This window comes from Protopterus annectens, chromosome 4.part1 (assembly GCF_019279795.1).
Source record: "Protopterus annectens isolate FY-2018-M chromosome 4.part1, PAN1.0, whole genome shotgun sequence".
NCBI lineage: Eukaryota > Metazoa > Chordata > Ceratodontiformes > Protopteridae > Protopterus > Protopterus annectens.
The window spans coordinates 646,166,604-646,183,998 of record NC_056734.1 but is presented as its reverse complement, the minus strand read 5'-3'; the positions used below and the strand labels follow the sequence as shown (position 1 = coordinate 646,183,998).

Below are 17,395 nucleotides of genomic sequence, written 5' to 3'. Positions count from 1 at the left end.
ATATAATGAAGGCCTACTCATTCAGTTTAAGTTGTGCAGAATTCCCAAGTTTTGCCAAATGCTGTACTATACCTGTCTAGCTCAGTCATTTTAAAATTCTGAACATATTCTACTGCTTTGCTGCTTTGTCTTCCTCCTCACCCAAACTTGGTTCTAAGAAGTAGCATTCAAAATTATTGTGGCTTTTCTATCAACACGCAGCCATACAGAATATATTGTCAACCTCAGATGCTGCTACATTTTTGTCACTTAAATCATTAGTTATTTGAAATACTGTTACATTGTTTTGTCATTCACATAATTGTATAATCTGTGCAGTGCATATGTACTTGCAAGTCTTTTTTATCTGCTAAGGTGATCACATCTATCAGGAAACACTTTGAATGCATTTGTATTCAGTAATGTTTCAACCTTGCTTAGTTCTGGCTTTACACAAGTAATAATCTGTTTTCACTCTCCAAAACTTATTGCTTCCTTTCATTAGCTTAAGTAAACACAAATAGATTGAATTGGTTGGACATAAAATTTTACTCACTAATATGCAGAAATTAATCCACTCTGCTTTTGCATAGCTTATACAGTCTGTTTCCACTTCAGAGCCACTTTTGATTGCTTATGCAGTGACGGTTCACTTGAAGCATTTCTTTGCAAGGTCATCTACAACAATGCATAGAAATTGCTTAACTTTGACACCGTTTGTTAGTCTTCCAGCTTTCACAGAATATTTACTTCTGGTACCATTACTTCGCAATCACATTAGTTTACTTTCTCATACTGTTATAATATTTTTATCTCACTCCTATTTTAATGTACATTGCTAATATTAGCTGTATATAGCAAATATTTCTCAGTTTGACCAGTAAAAAATCATTTTTCTTATTGTATATTGCTTGTGATACACAACTTCAGTGTCTATTGCTCGTTGTAGTACTGGCTACACAATTCCTGGTACATAAAAATTCACTGTATTTTATGCATTGTGTTGGTTTTCCTTGGATACATTCCTTTGATAAATACATATTGTTATATTCAGTGTATGTAGCTTGTTTTGATAATAGATCTTTTTGAACGTATAGTTTTGTAGTAATCATCTTGAAAAAAATTGCATATACTATCATTTGAAATATTACTGTTTACCCTGTTGAAGTCAGTCTTTTGCTCCTAAATGACAATAAAGATAGCACAAAAGCCATGAATGCTGTTAGCAGGTTTAGGAAAGCATGTGTGGCTATCACCATGATCAGATGCAGCAAACTGATATTCTCTGGCTGATGGCAAACTACCAGCTTCCAGGCTTTCAGAGTTTAGTAAACTAAGTGGTTATGCACTGGTCATTAAGACTGTGCTAGGAGTTATGCACTGGTCATTAAGACTGTGCTAGGAGTTATGCACTGGTCATTAAGACTGTGCTAGGAGTTATGCACTGCTCATTAAGGCTGTGCTAGGAGTTATGCACTGGTCATTAAAGCTGTGGTAGGAGTTATGTACTGGTCATTAAGGCTGTGCCAGGACTGAATATTATTTTATTATTTTTCTCCAGCTTGCCCTTCTGGGACCTTTAAAGCTAACCAGGGGTCTGGATTGTGCCAACTCTGTCCCCACAACAGCAAGTCAAACAACGAAGCTGCACCCATCTGTATCTGCAAGAATGGTTACTACCGGTCAGATGCTGATCCACCAGATATGGCTTGCACCAGTGAGTATCACATAAGATATTAATGTTGAAATTAACATTCATTTAGGAATGTTTTTTGCTGTTGACTTTCCTTTTCTGAAATGCATAACAGACAATTTTGGTGTTTTAAATAACTATAAACATTATATGGCATTGTGAGTAGTTGTGATTTAGATGCCGTAAGTGCTCTCACAGTGCACCCTGAAATAATTTTAATATTTATTTAATTTACATTTTTTCTATTTTCTTGAGGGGACAGACCAACTGGAACCCTTTCCATGGACTCTTGAAAAGAAAAGCAACATGTAATAACAAAGGCAGTTTATTTAAGCAATAATAAAAATACTAATATTGAAGTCAGTCACATAACTAATCCAAAAAGGTGTACAGCACCCACTACTAAAGAAGTATAACAATTGTCGGCGAGCAGATCACTGATCTCCTCTTACATAGTATTTGGCATTTTTCTACTTTGGAGCATTTTACTAAATAATGTGTGGGTTTTACATTTTCCTCATTTTACATTTCTGATTCCTCACTGCTGGCAAAGAGTTGTATTTATTTATATAGCCATTAAAAAAGGGTAAATCACATCTGCCCATGTCTAGCCCTCTTGCACTGTTAAACTTCCTCAATGATATATTAAAAAAAGGTTGATTAGTGGCTGTTTTTTGGGATCTATGTCATTTTGTATTCAAAAATCACAGAGTCAAAACCCATATGGTTGAGACCCTATAGTCAACAATGCAGTTAATCAAAAAACTAGCACAACACCTACCAACAACACAATGTTTTTGCAGGGATGAGCCCCTATACCCCCCCACCTGCTAAATTATTTATACCAGCTATGAGATTACACTAAAGTCAGGAAAAGGACAAATTCCCTGATCCCTACTCTACTTTGATCTCAGTCAGAATGGCTTGACAATCCAAACTGCTGACCATATGGGTTTTCAGAATTTGGTCATTCGACAAACTGAGAAAGGCCTGTTTTTTTGTTGTCACTGTTGCAGTCCTAACTTATAAAGATGTCTATCACTGGCTGTCTGATGTCTAGCCTGACCTTCAGACTAGAGTACAATTCACCCAAGGGTTGGCTGATGCCACCTTACAATGGATGTCTTCTCATACCTGGCATGTGGCTGACACCCACCCACATCAGATTAAATCCTTTATTGTGACTGATGAGTTTATTATAAGAAGGTGCAACCCAGTCTGGTGCCACATTAACTATATGATTGAAGAGTATTAACAGGTAGGCACTCTGCTGGGAAATTTTTGTTCCCTGTCATATTTGTTGACTTTAGAGTGTTTGGAAGCAGACTTCCAGGAAACCGACTTCCAAACACTAAAATATCAGTTATGTCTTCTCCTGAGAAAGTCACCAGGTGTGCTTCTAAGCATCAAATATCGCCTGTAGCCATCCATGCCCAATGTGTTTTTTACCTTTGTCCAGAACATAATATGGCTTCCTGCAGTAACTGCCAAGGCTTTTGTCCAAAATCTTTAATAAGATAGTAAAAAGCCCTTCATGCATATATGGCCACACAGAGTTTGTAGAGATCCAGTAGCAGAGTGGCATGGCTGTCCATCCCAGAAAGAAAAGAGAGAGGAAAGAAGCACACCCACAGAGGAAAGAGAGAAGGAAACCCTTGAAATTTCGAGTTCATCTGAGACCCTTATTTGTGAAGGCATCAGCTTAGCTGAGGCACTCAGAAGCCTGATCCACCCAGGGCTTCCTGATATCGCCACTTGGGAGAATATCATGGCTTACAGCCCATAGCATATCCCACTGGGCCAAAGACTTCACCCAACAATCCTTATTGAACACTGGGACGATGTCTGCTTTTGAACATAATTTGATTATTAAAGAAGGGGATATGGAGCCCTTATAGCTACTATCAGAGGAGATATCACCATCAAGATGGCATCCATGGATGCCCCCAGTGGTCACCCATCCATGTAAGACCTATATGCCTGTAAGTAAAGCACCTCTTATCTCTGAACAGCTGCCACTTGATGGGTCTTCTCCCCATTGCCCCAGCCAGTCTCCCTCCCAGATTGACCAAGGTTGAGTCAGGGTTGTCCAAGTTTGTATGTAGGCTGCAGCCAAGTTCATAATAGCCCCCTGTCCCTGAAGTCCTCCTCCCTTCAACAGGAAAGTGGCGGTATCCCCGTTTGAGATTCTTAGACTTGTTTGATTCTGAAAAGGTACAGGCCAAAACCAGTAGGTTATGGCTGACCATATTTGCAGATGACTGCAAGCTGGGCACTGTCATCAATTCCCCAAGTGATGTGGACTCCCTCCAAGAGACTTTCACCTAAACAAATGACCGGTGCCAAAAACATGGCCTCGAGCTGAATGCCAAAAAATGCATCATCATCCTCTTTGGGAAGAGTGATGTCCCCACATATTGTCACATTAATAACCATGTCCTAAACATGCAATCAGTCATGAGAGATTTTAGCACCCAGGTTGATAGCAACCTGACTTTTGACCACCATGTTGCTTCTGTTGTATGGAAAAGCTTTCTACATGACCACCTCATAAGTAAGGGCACCTTATCCAGGGACAAGGAGGTCATAACATCCCTGTATTCTTCCCTTATAAGGCCAGTTATTGAATATAATACCCCCTTCAGCATGTACCTCGCAAAGCACATGCAGCAGCTGGAGAAACTACAGAGGTTCCTTACCAGGAGAATCCAGGGCCTCAAACATCTACCCTACACAGATAAACTAAAATCCCTGTTCACTTTCATACAGACTCCTCAGAGGTCACCTCTGTCTGGCATACAAAGCAATCTCAGACCCTGCCTTGATGGGACTGCTGCATATCTGCAAGTCAAGCTCCACTTGAGTAACCCACATGAGCAACCTCAACCTGGTCTGTGACATCAACAGGACTTGTTGGTGAGACAGATTTGTGTCCCAGAGATGTCTCCATCTGTGGAACAGATTCCCTCTTCACGTCAAGCAGAGTACCTCTTTATCCTTTGTTAAGTGCAACCTGGATAACTGGATGGGAGACAGAAAATACACCCCTGGGATTCCACCTGTGTATCTGCTGGACAGGGGCTTTGGGTGCTGACGTCTTTAAACATGGACTAAACATGGGCTAAACTCTTGGGTAGGCCTATAAGGGCTTCAAAGCCACTAGCCTAGTAGCTTCCTATAATCCTAAAAGAAGGAGGAAATGGACTGCTAGTCACAGCTTTCCTCCCCTCTTGGCTTTGGCACAAATAGTGACAACAGTTTGACATCTCATTCTCCCTCAGAGGACATGTAATTTGAAGACACTCTCTCAGTCAAGAGAGAACTCTTCAAATGGCAGTCTCAGGGGACCTCTGATTCCCAGAAGACATATTGAAACCCTCTGTATCTTGAGCCTTCTAAGGCAGTGGCTATCCCTCCAGTCCAGGAGATCCTTTTCAATGTTTTTCAGACAGCATCCTTGGAGACAGATTCCCAATATCCCATCACAAAAAGACTCAAGTCTTTTGCAGAGTTAAGAATTCTGATAAGTTTCTGCCCAGTACAGACCTAGACCAGAGTGACTGGAAATTGTTAATGGAAATAGAGTGGTTACAGACCGGAATACTTTTCTCAGTGGCGGGAAGCAAATTTCTTGACAGGTTTGGAGAAAGAAGTATACACTTGAACAATCTCAGCCATTTGGGCTCTGAATTTTCAGACTCACATTCTGAGGTACAAGCAAAAAATTCCAAGATGAATGTTTGGAGTGCAGTGTGAAACCCTGAAAACAGCAATGACCAGCGAGTCACAGACTGTTAGGTAAACATGGCATGAAATTTAGTTATGATGTTGTGGATGCAGCACCCAGCACTTTGACATTTGTTTACCAGGAAAGTCTAACTGGGACAGAAAGTGCCCATTTTCAGTGGATGTCTAGGGAGAAAAGCTTCACAGTCACAATCTTTCAAAAATCAATAACAGTCTTTTAAATCAAAAATTATCATGTTACACTACAAAACATGGGAGTGAAAAAATGTGGTAATGAAAAAAACAATTGCATAGTAGAGTGCAATGAAAAACAATAACATGAATTAGAGAAAATATGTGAGGAAAAACTTTAGTCATATTATTTGTTACATAGATTAGTATGAGATAAATGAGAATTGAAACAGTTGTAAGATATTTAAAGAGCTATTACAGATTACATGATTAGAGAAAGTAAAGGAAAACTGAGTGATGTCTTAGTATAAGAGAGGGTGTTCATATTATGGTTATAGAAGGAAGAAGGATGGGGAGAAGGAGATTACAAGAAGAGTACAGGGTAGGGTGTCTTCAGATAACTTAGGTGAGCAGGGACGAAAGAGAAAGACACAGAAGAAAGGCCTGCATTGATGAAGTGGATAAGGTGGACAGTGGGGAAAACAAAAGAAAGGAGTGGAGTAGGAGGCTGGAGAGGGTTGTGAGGTGTAACTATTGAAGGGGGTGGGAGAAGTATAGTGAGTAAGTTCAGCCAGGATTGGCACAGGAGTAGGTTTATGATTTTGCAAAGTATTCTTTTAAGCAGCATTTAAAGGTGGGCAGGTTAGAAACAGTTCTGGTGGTTAGATGAAGGGAGTTCTATTTTTTTTTTTTTTTTTTTTGCTGCTAAGCATGAGTAGAGGCTTTGTCCAGGGGATTTATTTGTTTTCTATGGTGAGAAGTTGTTTGTGTTCTGACCTGAGAGTTCTTCTAGGGAAATATATGCTGCTGTAATGCAGAAGATCCAGGATTTCTGAGAATGTGAAGTCTGACCTTTTTAATGCCCCCTGGGGTGAGTTTCTCTTCAGACTACCATCTTATAAAATTTTTACAAATCATAGGCAAAGAGAAAATTATGGGGTCAGTCAAACATATTTCACTCTCCTATTCCCAAGTACAACAGAAAATACCCATCTAAGCAAAGACCTTAGTATTGGAAGCAAGGGAAAGGCAAACATTCAAAATGTAGGAAAACCACATTGAAAAGCAAATTGCAGCAGACAGATAGAGGAAGATCTGGAGACCCTCAGGTCTCAGGCACTGATAGGGGGCAGTTGTAAAAATATCTACCACTTCTCTCACACTGAAAGCACACACCCCTTACCTGTTCCCCATTCCTCTTCTTCATTCCTCCTGGTTCGGTTCATTCTATAGCTGTATGAAGCTACGCTTGACCATTTCTGACAGAAGGTAGACAGATGGGAAGTTCCTAAACATTCTGGACCACATGGCATCCATCATTGTCATGGATCCACTATCCCAAATGCATGTGAGTAACATGATAGTCAGTGATATTTCAGGAATACTAGATGCATGCAGTCTAAGGACCTGGGGCTTACCATCTGGATACTTCAGGAATACCTGACACATGCATTCTAAGGCCCTGAGGCATACAATCCAGATAGTTCAGGAATACCTGACACATGCAGTCTAAGGCCCTGGGGCATACCATCTGGATACTTCAGGAATATCTGACACATGCAGTCTAAGGCCCTGAGGCATACCATCCAGATAGTTCAGGAATACCTGACACATGCAGTCTAATGCCCCAGGGCATACCATCTGGATAATTCAGGAATACCTGACACATGCAGTCTAAGACCCTGAGGCATACCATCCAGATAGTTCAGGAATACCTGATACATGCAGTCTAAGGCCCTGAGGCATACCATCCAGATAGTTCAGGAATACCTGACACATGTAGTCTAAGGGCCTGGGGCACACCATCTGGATACTTCAGAAATACCTGACACATGCAGTCAAAGGCCCTGAGGCATACCATCCAGATAGTTCAGGAATACCTGACACATGTAGTCTAAGGGCCTGGGGCACACCATCTGGATACTTCAGAAATACCTGACACATGCAGTCAAAGGCCCTGAGGCATACCATCCAGATAGTTCAGGAATACCTGACACATGCAGTCTAAGGCCCTGAGGCATACCATCCAGATAGTTCAGGAATACCTGACACATGTAGTCTAAGGCCCTGAGGCATATCATCCAGATAGTTCAGGAATACCTAACACATGCAGTCTATAGCCCTGGGGCATACCATCCAGATAGTTCAGGAATACCTGACACATGCAGTCTAAGGCCTTGAGGCATACCATGATATTCCTACCTTGTGTAGCGAAAAAGAGAGAGAGAGACAGAGAGCTACAGATAGAGAAAGAGAAAGAATGTTCGATAGAGCAAGTCTAAAAAAATGAGATCATGGCCTTCAGGCCAAATCTTCAAATCAGAACATGGCGATGGAATCGTGGTCATGACATGAGGTACACATTTCTCCATTTTCCCCTTCAAACCTGTAACATTGTAGCCTCTTCCCCTTGTTCAAGTTCTCTAAGGAGAACTTACATACATCATAACGTGTATCTATGAGGCAAGGCAGCCCCTCATGTATGCATGGTCTGTATGGCAAGAAACAAGCAAAGATGATGCAGGCAGATGCCAGCTATATTTCTGGTACATAAAGACATATGAGTTTGGCAACATCAGCTTGGCTTAACTTGGCCATTTGAGAAAAATAGTTAGACCAGAAAGTCGGGCTAGTTGTCAAGACTCAGCCAGGAACAGAGATTCCTGTGAGTTAGCAGTGTAACAGTGACTACACTCAGACATCTGTAAGTTACCTACACAACTGTAGCTTTTAGTTTCTCCCCTCATTTCTCAAGATCTCATGGTTTAATCCCACCAAAGCCCATTGCCTTCTGCACCACTAGATCTTTAATCCATTAATTCAAGAAAGGATATTCAGACCCAAAAACACACTGCTGTAACAGTGTTCTACTGTCATAAAAAGGCTGAAAAGAATATATTTGGCTGTGGCTCTGGACTGTGCTCTGGACTCCCCTTCCTTGGCATGCGATCAGAAACTCATGATTGATGCCTCAGATTAGACAAGAAAAATGGGTGTAAGATTCTCAGGAAATATATATATATATATATAAGAGATGCTAACTGTTCCAAATGCCCTCCAAATCTTCTATCAATTGACAATGCAAGGTCCTGTTTGACAGTTATGGACAACACAATAGTAGTTTGGTACTTTAAAAAGGGGGAGACTTTCATTTCTACCCCTTCTACATGCTGACTATGAATCCATGGGATTTCTCAAGCAGTCTACATTCACAGATGCCAGAACTTGGCAGTGGACCTTCTGAGTAAGAAGTAATGCAATTGTCAAAAATAGAAGTTAAGAACAAGATTAACTGCAGTGTAGCACAATCGACAATGAATAGGCACTTCAAAAAACTTTAGAAAACTTTAATAATAGTTTAGTACTTTCCTTCCTTGTACATTGCGAAACTTCATCAGAACAACAATCAAATTCAAAGACATCAGTTATGTAGGTAACTTTAAAACGTCATATGATAATCAACATCCAGTCTACTTCTGCTGTGCTGATGAGGCCATACCAAGGCTGAAACATGCATGTCCACAGCTAGTGGGATTTGGCTTTATTGGCCTAAATTTGTCCATTAAATGACATAAAAAGAAAAAAGTTATTGGGCATTCAGAATCGCTATACATCTGAAACACCTGATGTTCATAAAGGTCATTTGCATATATCCCATATGCCTCTAATACAAGAGGTTTGAGGGGTTACTCAGTGGAAATTCTATCTTGGCTAGAATTTTCTTTTAGTTTGTACTGATTGTTTTTTCACTCATTGTTTTAGTTTGTAAGTTGGGATACTTTGCAGGTACCCTAATGGGTATAAAAGGCCTGTGTTCTTAATGCTTAGCCAAACAGTCCACTTCTGCTGTACTAATGAGGCCATAACAAAGCTGAAACATGCATGTGCAGAGCTAGTGGGAATTGGCTTTATTAGCCTTAAGAATCTCAAGCAAAAAGCATGAAAAAAAGTTAGACCTATACAGTCATTTATTTTACTCATGTGTTTCAAAATCCTTCAAGGGGCTACAAGCTACACATCAAAATGTCTTACTGACCAAGTGAAGAGTGTAAGTTGGTGTTGCAGGAAATGAACTGACCAGTAACCTCTTCAATATGCCATTTTCCACATATTTTCAGAATATGTCTACCAAGGCTGGGGTTTGCTTATATGTTGTATTCCTTCTGCATTTTCACCCCGCTTTCCTTTTGATCCCTTCCCCCGTTTCAAACTAACTCATCAATGAAGCTCTTGTTGGAAGATGACAAAATCCTGAAGACTCATTCATCACTTTTTTCATTCAACAAATGGAAGCAACATTATGTCTGACAACTAGGTTTTATGCAAAAAGGTGAGATGAGATCTGTTTGAAGGTGTCAAATCACCTTTTACTATCCTCTACAATTACATACCCACCCCATCTAAAAAGACTCTGAGTCCATTTTTTTTCCAGTTTTTCCATTTTAGAATAAATTTTATTTCTTTTTTTTTTTCTCGGACTAGGAGAAACAAGAGGCCCATTATGCATGCCCTAGTATTACCTAGATGAATATATTAATGTTGTACTATAAAATGATGGTTTCTGTTTTTTGAAGATTTAACTTTACAATTCATTCTCTATCAGTCTTCATAAGTCTCACTGAGTATCTTCCAAATGTTTATATTTCTCAGCAGCAAATTTCCATATTAAAATAAGGAAATTATTTCTCCTCCCTTTCAAAAGAGAGTTATAACAATACTGCCTGTGACAGCATTGTTAAATACCCAGCCCCCTATACGCTTCTGGATTTTCTGGGTTCTAGCCCTCATGGCAGCAATTGTTCCCAGGCAGAATTGTTTAATTCATTAGAGATGAATGCTTATTGCTAAACTTAACTATAAAAAGAAGATAACTTTTTGAAAGGCAATAAAACTTAGCAATTTTAAACCACTATGTAAGATGAAATTAGTTAAAAGCAAACTAGGGGTAATCTTAAAAATGTTCACAGAAATATATATATCAAAATTGACAAAAATTAAGGAACTGGAAGTTGGAATAAATTTCTGTGAAACACTTTCTGTGATGCTTATGAAACCTTGACTATGACAGAATGACATCATAGATCAAACCACCTGCTTCACAGGAATGCAAGTCAACTTACCAAAGGGCCTATACTTCAGGAATCATTCCAATTCCTAGAGCTTAACTAGGAATGCTATCCTGCAAAGATGGGAGCTTACCTCACTTCCCATTAAGTGCTACATCAGTGGTGCAGAAAGAAGTTAATTCTTTACATCAACTCGTTGGAAGTCTAATAATTATTCAAGGTCCTAGTAGCAATTAAGTTTAAAGTATGTTTGGGAAATCTGTTGGTGTGAGACTTTAGTTCCCCTGCTGCTTGGTGTCTGAACACTCTAACTTGATGAGTCCTTAAACCTCCACGCATAATGCTTAACTCCACTACACGCCCGGTATTATGTCAACTAGAGACGGACATTTCAGTTGTTGTTCTGTTGCCTTCCTCATACTTACAGGAATGGCTTGTTAAAATTGCCCATAGATCACTTCCTGGGTAGAAATTAATTGCGTGACTTCCTTCATGGCTTCCTTCCACAAATATTGGTCTATTTTACTATGGCAGGCAAACTGTGATTCCATGCCTCCTTATTCATCTTTCAAAGGGCACATAGAAGTTATTTCCAGTAGACATTCAGGTTGAGATAGTCATCTCTTTGCAGGAGCACAGATAGGTAAGGTCTACCTTAAAGTCATGATCCCACTAAGGGATGAACTTACTTCACAGAACATGTATCTGATTTTGGAAGACTTCTTCAGTGGTTACCTTCTGGGACTTTGTCTTATTCTTTCCTCAGTTTGGCATTTTTTGTCTTTTTCTCTCTTCATGGTGCATAAACACATCTTGCTGACACACGTCAGCATCGCACATCAATTATTGGTTATTTTTCTGCTACTTATAAAACTTGGATATTGATCCTTACATTCATCATAGAAAAGTGCTTGTGTTCAATGCTTAACAAGCTGAAATATTCCATTTGGTCCTGCAGTAATCAGATAAAAAACCAGGACCTTCAGCAGTACAGTTGCTGCCACTTGAGAGAGGTACACAACACCGAGTGCTGCTATCATTTTGAGAATGTCAAGTAAGTCACCAACAGATTGATAACAGATAGGTCTGAGGCCTACCACAATTCTGTAAAAATGGTGGTAGTTCAATGTGTCCTACAAATAGAATAACCAATGGTCTCTTTTGTGATCCCATGACAGCGCTAGAGGAGCACAAGAAAATAAAGGAATCAGATGTCAACCATTCATAATATCAAAACTACTATCTCACATAATAAAGAGTCTATCAAGTGCAGTCTTCTTTCTTAGAACACTTGCCAGAGCTAGCGTGAAGAATAGAGTTTATTTCAGACATATGAAGATGGTGAATAGGTTCTTCTGCTGTAACATAAAACTCATTAGATGTAAGGACAAAAGTGAGTGCACAGAACACTTTCAGTCATAGTAACACAGATACAAAGAGTTCCCACATAGTTGAGTGGCACTTCTTCTGACACCACAAAACAGTTTTGAGTTTGACATCTTAAATAATGTAGCATGATACGAGGTATGACTCCAAAAACGGGAAACCAAATGTTTTCTCAGTAAATCATCAGTTGTTTCTAAAATCAGATGTGATTCAATAATGCTTTATAATACTTCTTCGTAAAGGTTTTATAATAATGCATCACAAAGTTTTCAAGATTTTAACCTCAAGAAAAATTTATTTTTGCAAACATACAAGTGAGTAGTCTTGAGAATGAGCACACACACACACACACACACACACACACACACACTGTTGTTGGAACAACTGTATGTTTATGGGGAGTTTAATTTTACCCAGCAAATTTATAAGGCTGAGAGAAATCCTTTGAGTAAACTAGTTACACATACACAAGTCTGGTTATCACCAGGGCAGATAGAGTGAAATATTCTACAAATGAAATGCCCATACAGGCTATACTACACAACTCCACAAGGAGCCAACTCAAACAGGCACAACTCAGTGCAACTGAACTTCACAGCACCTATCTTCCAAAGGAAACCATGGTCATTGCATTTTGTAAGTTTGTGCTAGCACTGATAGCTTTCTTTTGGGAGACTTTTCTAATTTCCAATTATTTCTACATCCAAGTAGTGTGTGCATGTGTGTGTGTGTGTGTTTGTGTGTGTGTAAATATATATATATATATATATATATATATATATATATATAAATGTGTGTATGAATACATGTATATATATATATATCTATATATATATATCTATATATATATATCTATATATATATATATATATATATATATATATATATATATATATATATATATATATATATATATATATATATGGATCTACTTCATATGTTCAACACTTCAAAATGCCGATTTTCATATGGCCAAGATCATATGATCAAAATTTGAAATGTCGAACATATAAAAACAGTAATAAAAAACAAACACTTACCTAAACACTGCTAGCATGGGGGCAAGCCCCCATAACTTAAATATACCAACTCAAAGATCGCACTACAGTGCAGGAATGGAAATCTTTCCATTCCACACTGTACGGAGATGCCGGTTCCACATTCTCGACATTTCAATTGTCGGTCATGTGGTCTCGGCCTTACGAAATTTGGCATTTTGAAATGTTGACTATGTGAAGGGGAACCCCCCCAACACACACACACACACATATGTGTATACTTCAAAATATTGAAATCTCATAACATTATAATTCAAAACACTGAGACCATAACACTGAAAACCCAAAACCACAAAAACTCAGAACACTGAGTGTGCATTATAACATTGAAAACAACAATGCATATGTAAATAACATCCCCTCCACCTATAACAACACCAAAGTAAGAAACACACTTTTTACTATGTTTCTGCAGGGGGTCAAGCCCCCCTGCACTTCCCCATGTTGGGGGTTCTCCCCCCACACCACCCATAAATTAAATATACCAACTCCTAGATCACACTACAGTGGTAAAAAGTTAAATCTGAAGTAGTTACCTTAATTTGTTCATCAACCTGTGGGTATCGGATCCATATCGGATCCAAGCCGTGAGCTTTAAACAGCTAAGATCCTAGCTCCAAGCTCCTCCCCCTTACCCATAATCCCCCTGCCATCCCTCTCTGACCTCAGATCTCATTTGCCGCGGTTGAATCAGCAGCTTAGAATGAGTTCCAGGCGTGGGAGTTAGTCGTTTTGTGAGGAAAAATCTTATTATCTACCCTTTTTCCCCATATTTTAATTACTGTTGTGTGTGTTGTCCCTACTTAGAATTTTAGTTATAAAATTTGTTAATTGTTTTATTTCATCTAGTTTAATTTCCTCCCCGTGTGTGTGAAGGCATGTGCATTGGGCCTTGTGTGTTTTTTAATCAGACTATGTCTGAGGCCCCAAAAACCTTTTTCTGTAAATGCACCGAGTGTGGCCATAAGCTATCCCCAGTGGATGGCCACACTCGGTGTATTATCTGCTTTGGGGCTGGCCACCTCTCCTCAGGCTGCACTGTTTGTGCAGCCTTCAACCCCAGGGCCCTAAAGGACAGGAGGTCGAAGTTGATTCTGGCAGGACTTCTGCCTCCGGACTCGATTTCAACCTCCTCTCCCTCGGTGGCACCTGCCGCGGCAGTGCCTCCTTCTACCCCTGCTCCCCTGGCCGGGACTCATCCTCCCACCTTAGGCCAGGAGGAGAGGGAAGCTAGGTGGGAGAGGAAGAAAGAGAGACATCACAAGCGGCGGGCCGAATCTTCCTCCTCGGCTCCGCCGGCTAAACAAGCAGCCACTCCCAGGGCTTCTGGGCCTTCTCCTTCCCGGCTCCATTCACCTTGTTTCTCTCCGGAGCTAGAGGAGGAGACTCGGTCACCTTCGAGGCCATTGAGGCGGCACTCCCGGCCTGCCTCAGTGGCCTCTTCTAGGTCCACCCGAAGCTTGTCCGATGCAGATATGGACTGGATGATGCGTAGGTTCCTCCAGGCCCAGCTGCAGATGGGAGTGCTCCTGCCTCCCCACTTCCGGGGGGGGAGCTCGACCCCATTTTTCACCCCGATTGCTCCTTCTCTGACCCACTTCCAGGGTTCCGAGCCTTCATATCCGAGTTGCATAGGAGCAGGGGCAGGGTCAGCGCTGATAGTACCTCCACACATCGGATCCGAAGGGACTGCTCTTGGATCCAGGGGAGAGCAGTTCTCCTTCAGCATTCAATGTTGTGGAGAGGGTATTGTCGAGGGATTCAAGGCCCCAGGCTCCTTCTACGGTTCCACCCTGCACTCTCTCTCAGACTGGCCTACCTTCAATCACCTGGCCCCAGGGACAGCCTGCGCCTACATCCCAGATGGTTCCCTTGGAGGAACAAGATGTGGTTGGTGAGGCCTCTTCGGACAGCCCCCTGAGGAGGTTCCTCACAGACGTAAGTGCAAGAGGAGGCACTTGGACTCACCTGAGTCCTTGACGGAGGACACAGATTTAGAGGAAGGGGAAGGTTCCCCAAGGTCACCCCCCAAAGACGACTCCTTCGGAGACATTATGGAAATGTTATGCATTAGAGGGGGGTGATCTGCCCAAAAACCTTCCTCGGATGAGTTTGTGTTTCTGGAGGCATTTGACACAGGCCCATCTACCTCTACCAGGGCATGGAAGGAACCGGACACTGTGGAGCCCATTCCTAAGAGACCAGATAGAATCCTCAGTCCCCCCACTGATAGGACGGTTTGGAGCAAGGGTGCTCCTGTAGATGCCATGTTGGTGGCGGCCACCAACAAGAAGGAACTAGCCCAGGAGAATTCTTCGGTCCACCCTCCTGACAAAGAGTCTTGGATGATGGACCACTTGAGGAAGCGGATGTTCGCTTCAGCTACCTTCTCCGTAAGGTCGCTGAATTGTATGGCACACGTGATATGACTCCAGCGGGATCTTATCAAGGAATACGCCAGGTCACCCCCAAAGTCCATGTCGGCTGAGGATAAGAAGGTATTCTCAGCTCGAATGGCCACTCTTAAGTCCATTTCGAACACTTCTATGCGGCTCCTTTCCCATGCTAGGGAAGGAGCCTCTACAGCTAGTGGAGCGGGCATTGTCTTACGGCGACATGCTTGGCTCCACCTTTGCGATTTTGCGGAACCCTTCAAGGCATCCTTCGCAAATGCCCCATTTGACGGTTCTTCGCTATTTGGCAAGACCGTCCGTGACACGCTGGTCCAGAGCGAGAGAGACGGGAAGACGTTGTCTGCCATTGGAGTCCGCTTTTCGGCTCCCCAGAGGTCCTTCTCCAGGAACCAAAAGGGAAAAAAAGAAGATTTGGTTCTGGAAGTCTCAACAGTCCTGTTTCGCTCTGGACCCCTCGTCCTTCAGAGGCAGAGGAGGACAGGGTGGAGGCTGGCCCAGAGGCAGAGGGGGACCGAAGAATTTCAGGTAGAGAGAACCCTTTTCAGATCGGCACGCGCAGCAGCCCTGAAGGGTTGCCTGACTGTTCCACTCTGGAGGCATTCAGGGGCGCTTCTTGAGGCACCTAACAGTTTGGGAGTCCATCACAACAGATCGCTGACTGCTTCGAATCATATCCAGAGGTTACAAAATTCCCTTTCTGTATCCCCCTCCCAGACCCTGGAGCCTCCCCGATGTCCCACCCAATCAAAGGGAGGCAGCAGCTGCAGAAATAAGCCAGCTGCTAGAAAAAAGAGTGATCCAGCGCATCCCCCGAGACCAATCCGGATCGGGCTTTTACTCCAGGTTCTTTCTGGTGCCAAAAAAGATGGGAGACTTAAGGCCAATCCACGACCTGTCCTTTCTGAACCTGTCAGTGGCCAAAGAGAAGTTCCGGATGGTCACCATTCAATCCATTCTCCTACTCTTACAGGAGAACGACTGGATGTGCTTGAGAGACCTCAAGGATGCGTACTACCACATTTTGATGGACAGACAATCCAGAAGGTTTCTCCGCTTCCGGCTAGGAGCCAGCCGCTACCAGTTCAGGGCTTTTCCCTTTGGTCTCACCACAGCCCCCAGGCTGTTCACTAAAGTTTTAGCAGTTTTAGCGGCCCACCTGAGACTCTAGGGGATACAGGTCTTCCCATACCTGGACGACTGGCTCCTGACTGCCCCCACCAGGCATCTACTATGTTCAGCCGGAAATTACTTCCTTCACTTGGCCTCCCGGCTGGGAATCACAATCAACCTCAGGAAATCTTCCCATCAACCAACCCAGATCTTGGACTTCATAGGAGCAAGGTTAGACACAAACCTATTGAAAGTCTTCTTAACTCTGGACCGGCTTCGAACTCTGAAGCTCCATATACTGGCCCTTCTACAATCCTCGGCTCCTCCAGCAGAATTGGTTCTGAGGGCTCTAGGTTCCATGGCAGCAACAATCAATCTGCTACCTTTAACGCACTTGAACATGAGGATACTTCAATGGACCATGCAGGTTCAATGGTCCATCCTGCAACATCCACTGAATTCTCCCATTTCCCTCAGCAGGATTTGCAGGAAGTCTCTGCTCTGGTGCATCCAGTCCCCGGACCTCCACAAAGGGCATCCCTTTTCTATGTCTCCTCCTCTAGCCACGGTGACCATGGATGCTTCTCGCCTAGGGTGAGGGGGGCACTGTATAGGCAGAACCATCCAAGGCACATGGACCCATTCAGAGACCTTGTTGCATATCAATGTCCTAGAGATGAGAGCAGTGCTTTTGGCGTTGCAAGCACTCCAGGCCCTTCTTCCCTTAGGGACACTTGCAATTCAGACAGACAACATGTCAGTGGTCTGGTA

At 42.1% G+C, this 17,395-nt stretch overlaps 1 protein-coding gene across 2 annotated transcripts in view; it reads left to right on the top strand.

Annotated features, from left to right (window-relative positions):
- Positions 1-17,395, top strand: part of EPHB1 (EPH receptor B1) — a 1,597,777-nt gene that overhangs the window by 913,602 nt on the left and 666,780 nt on the right. For both annotated transcript variants that reach the window (XM_044070446.1, XM_044070447.1), the window contains exon 4: positions 1,541-1,696. In XM_044070446.1, coding sequence (XP_043926381.1) covers positions 1,541-1,696 — 156 coding nt within the window. The remainder of the gene's footprint in view (positions 1-1,540; positions 1,697-17,395) is intronic.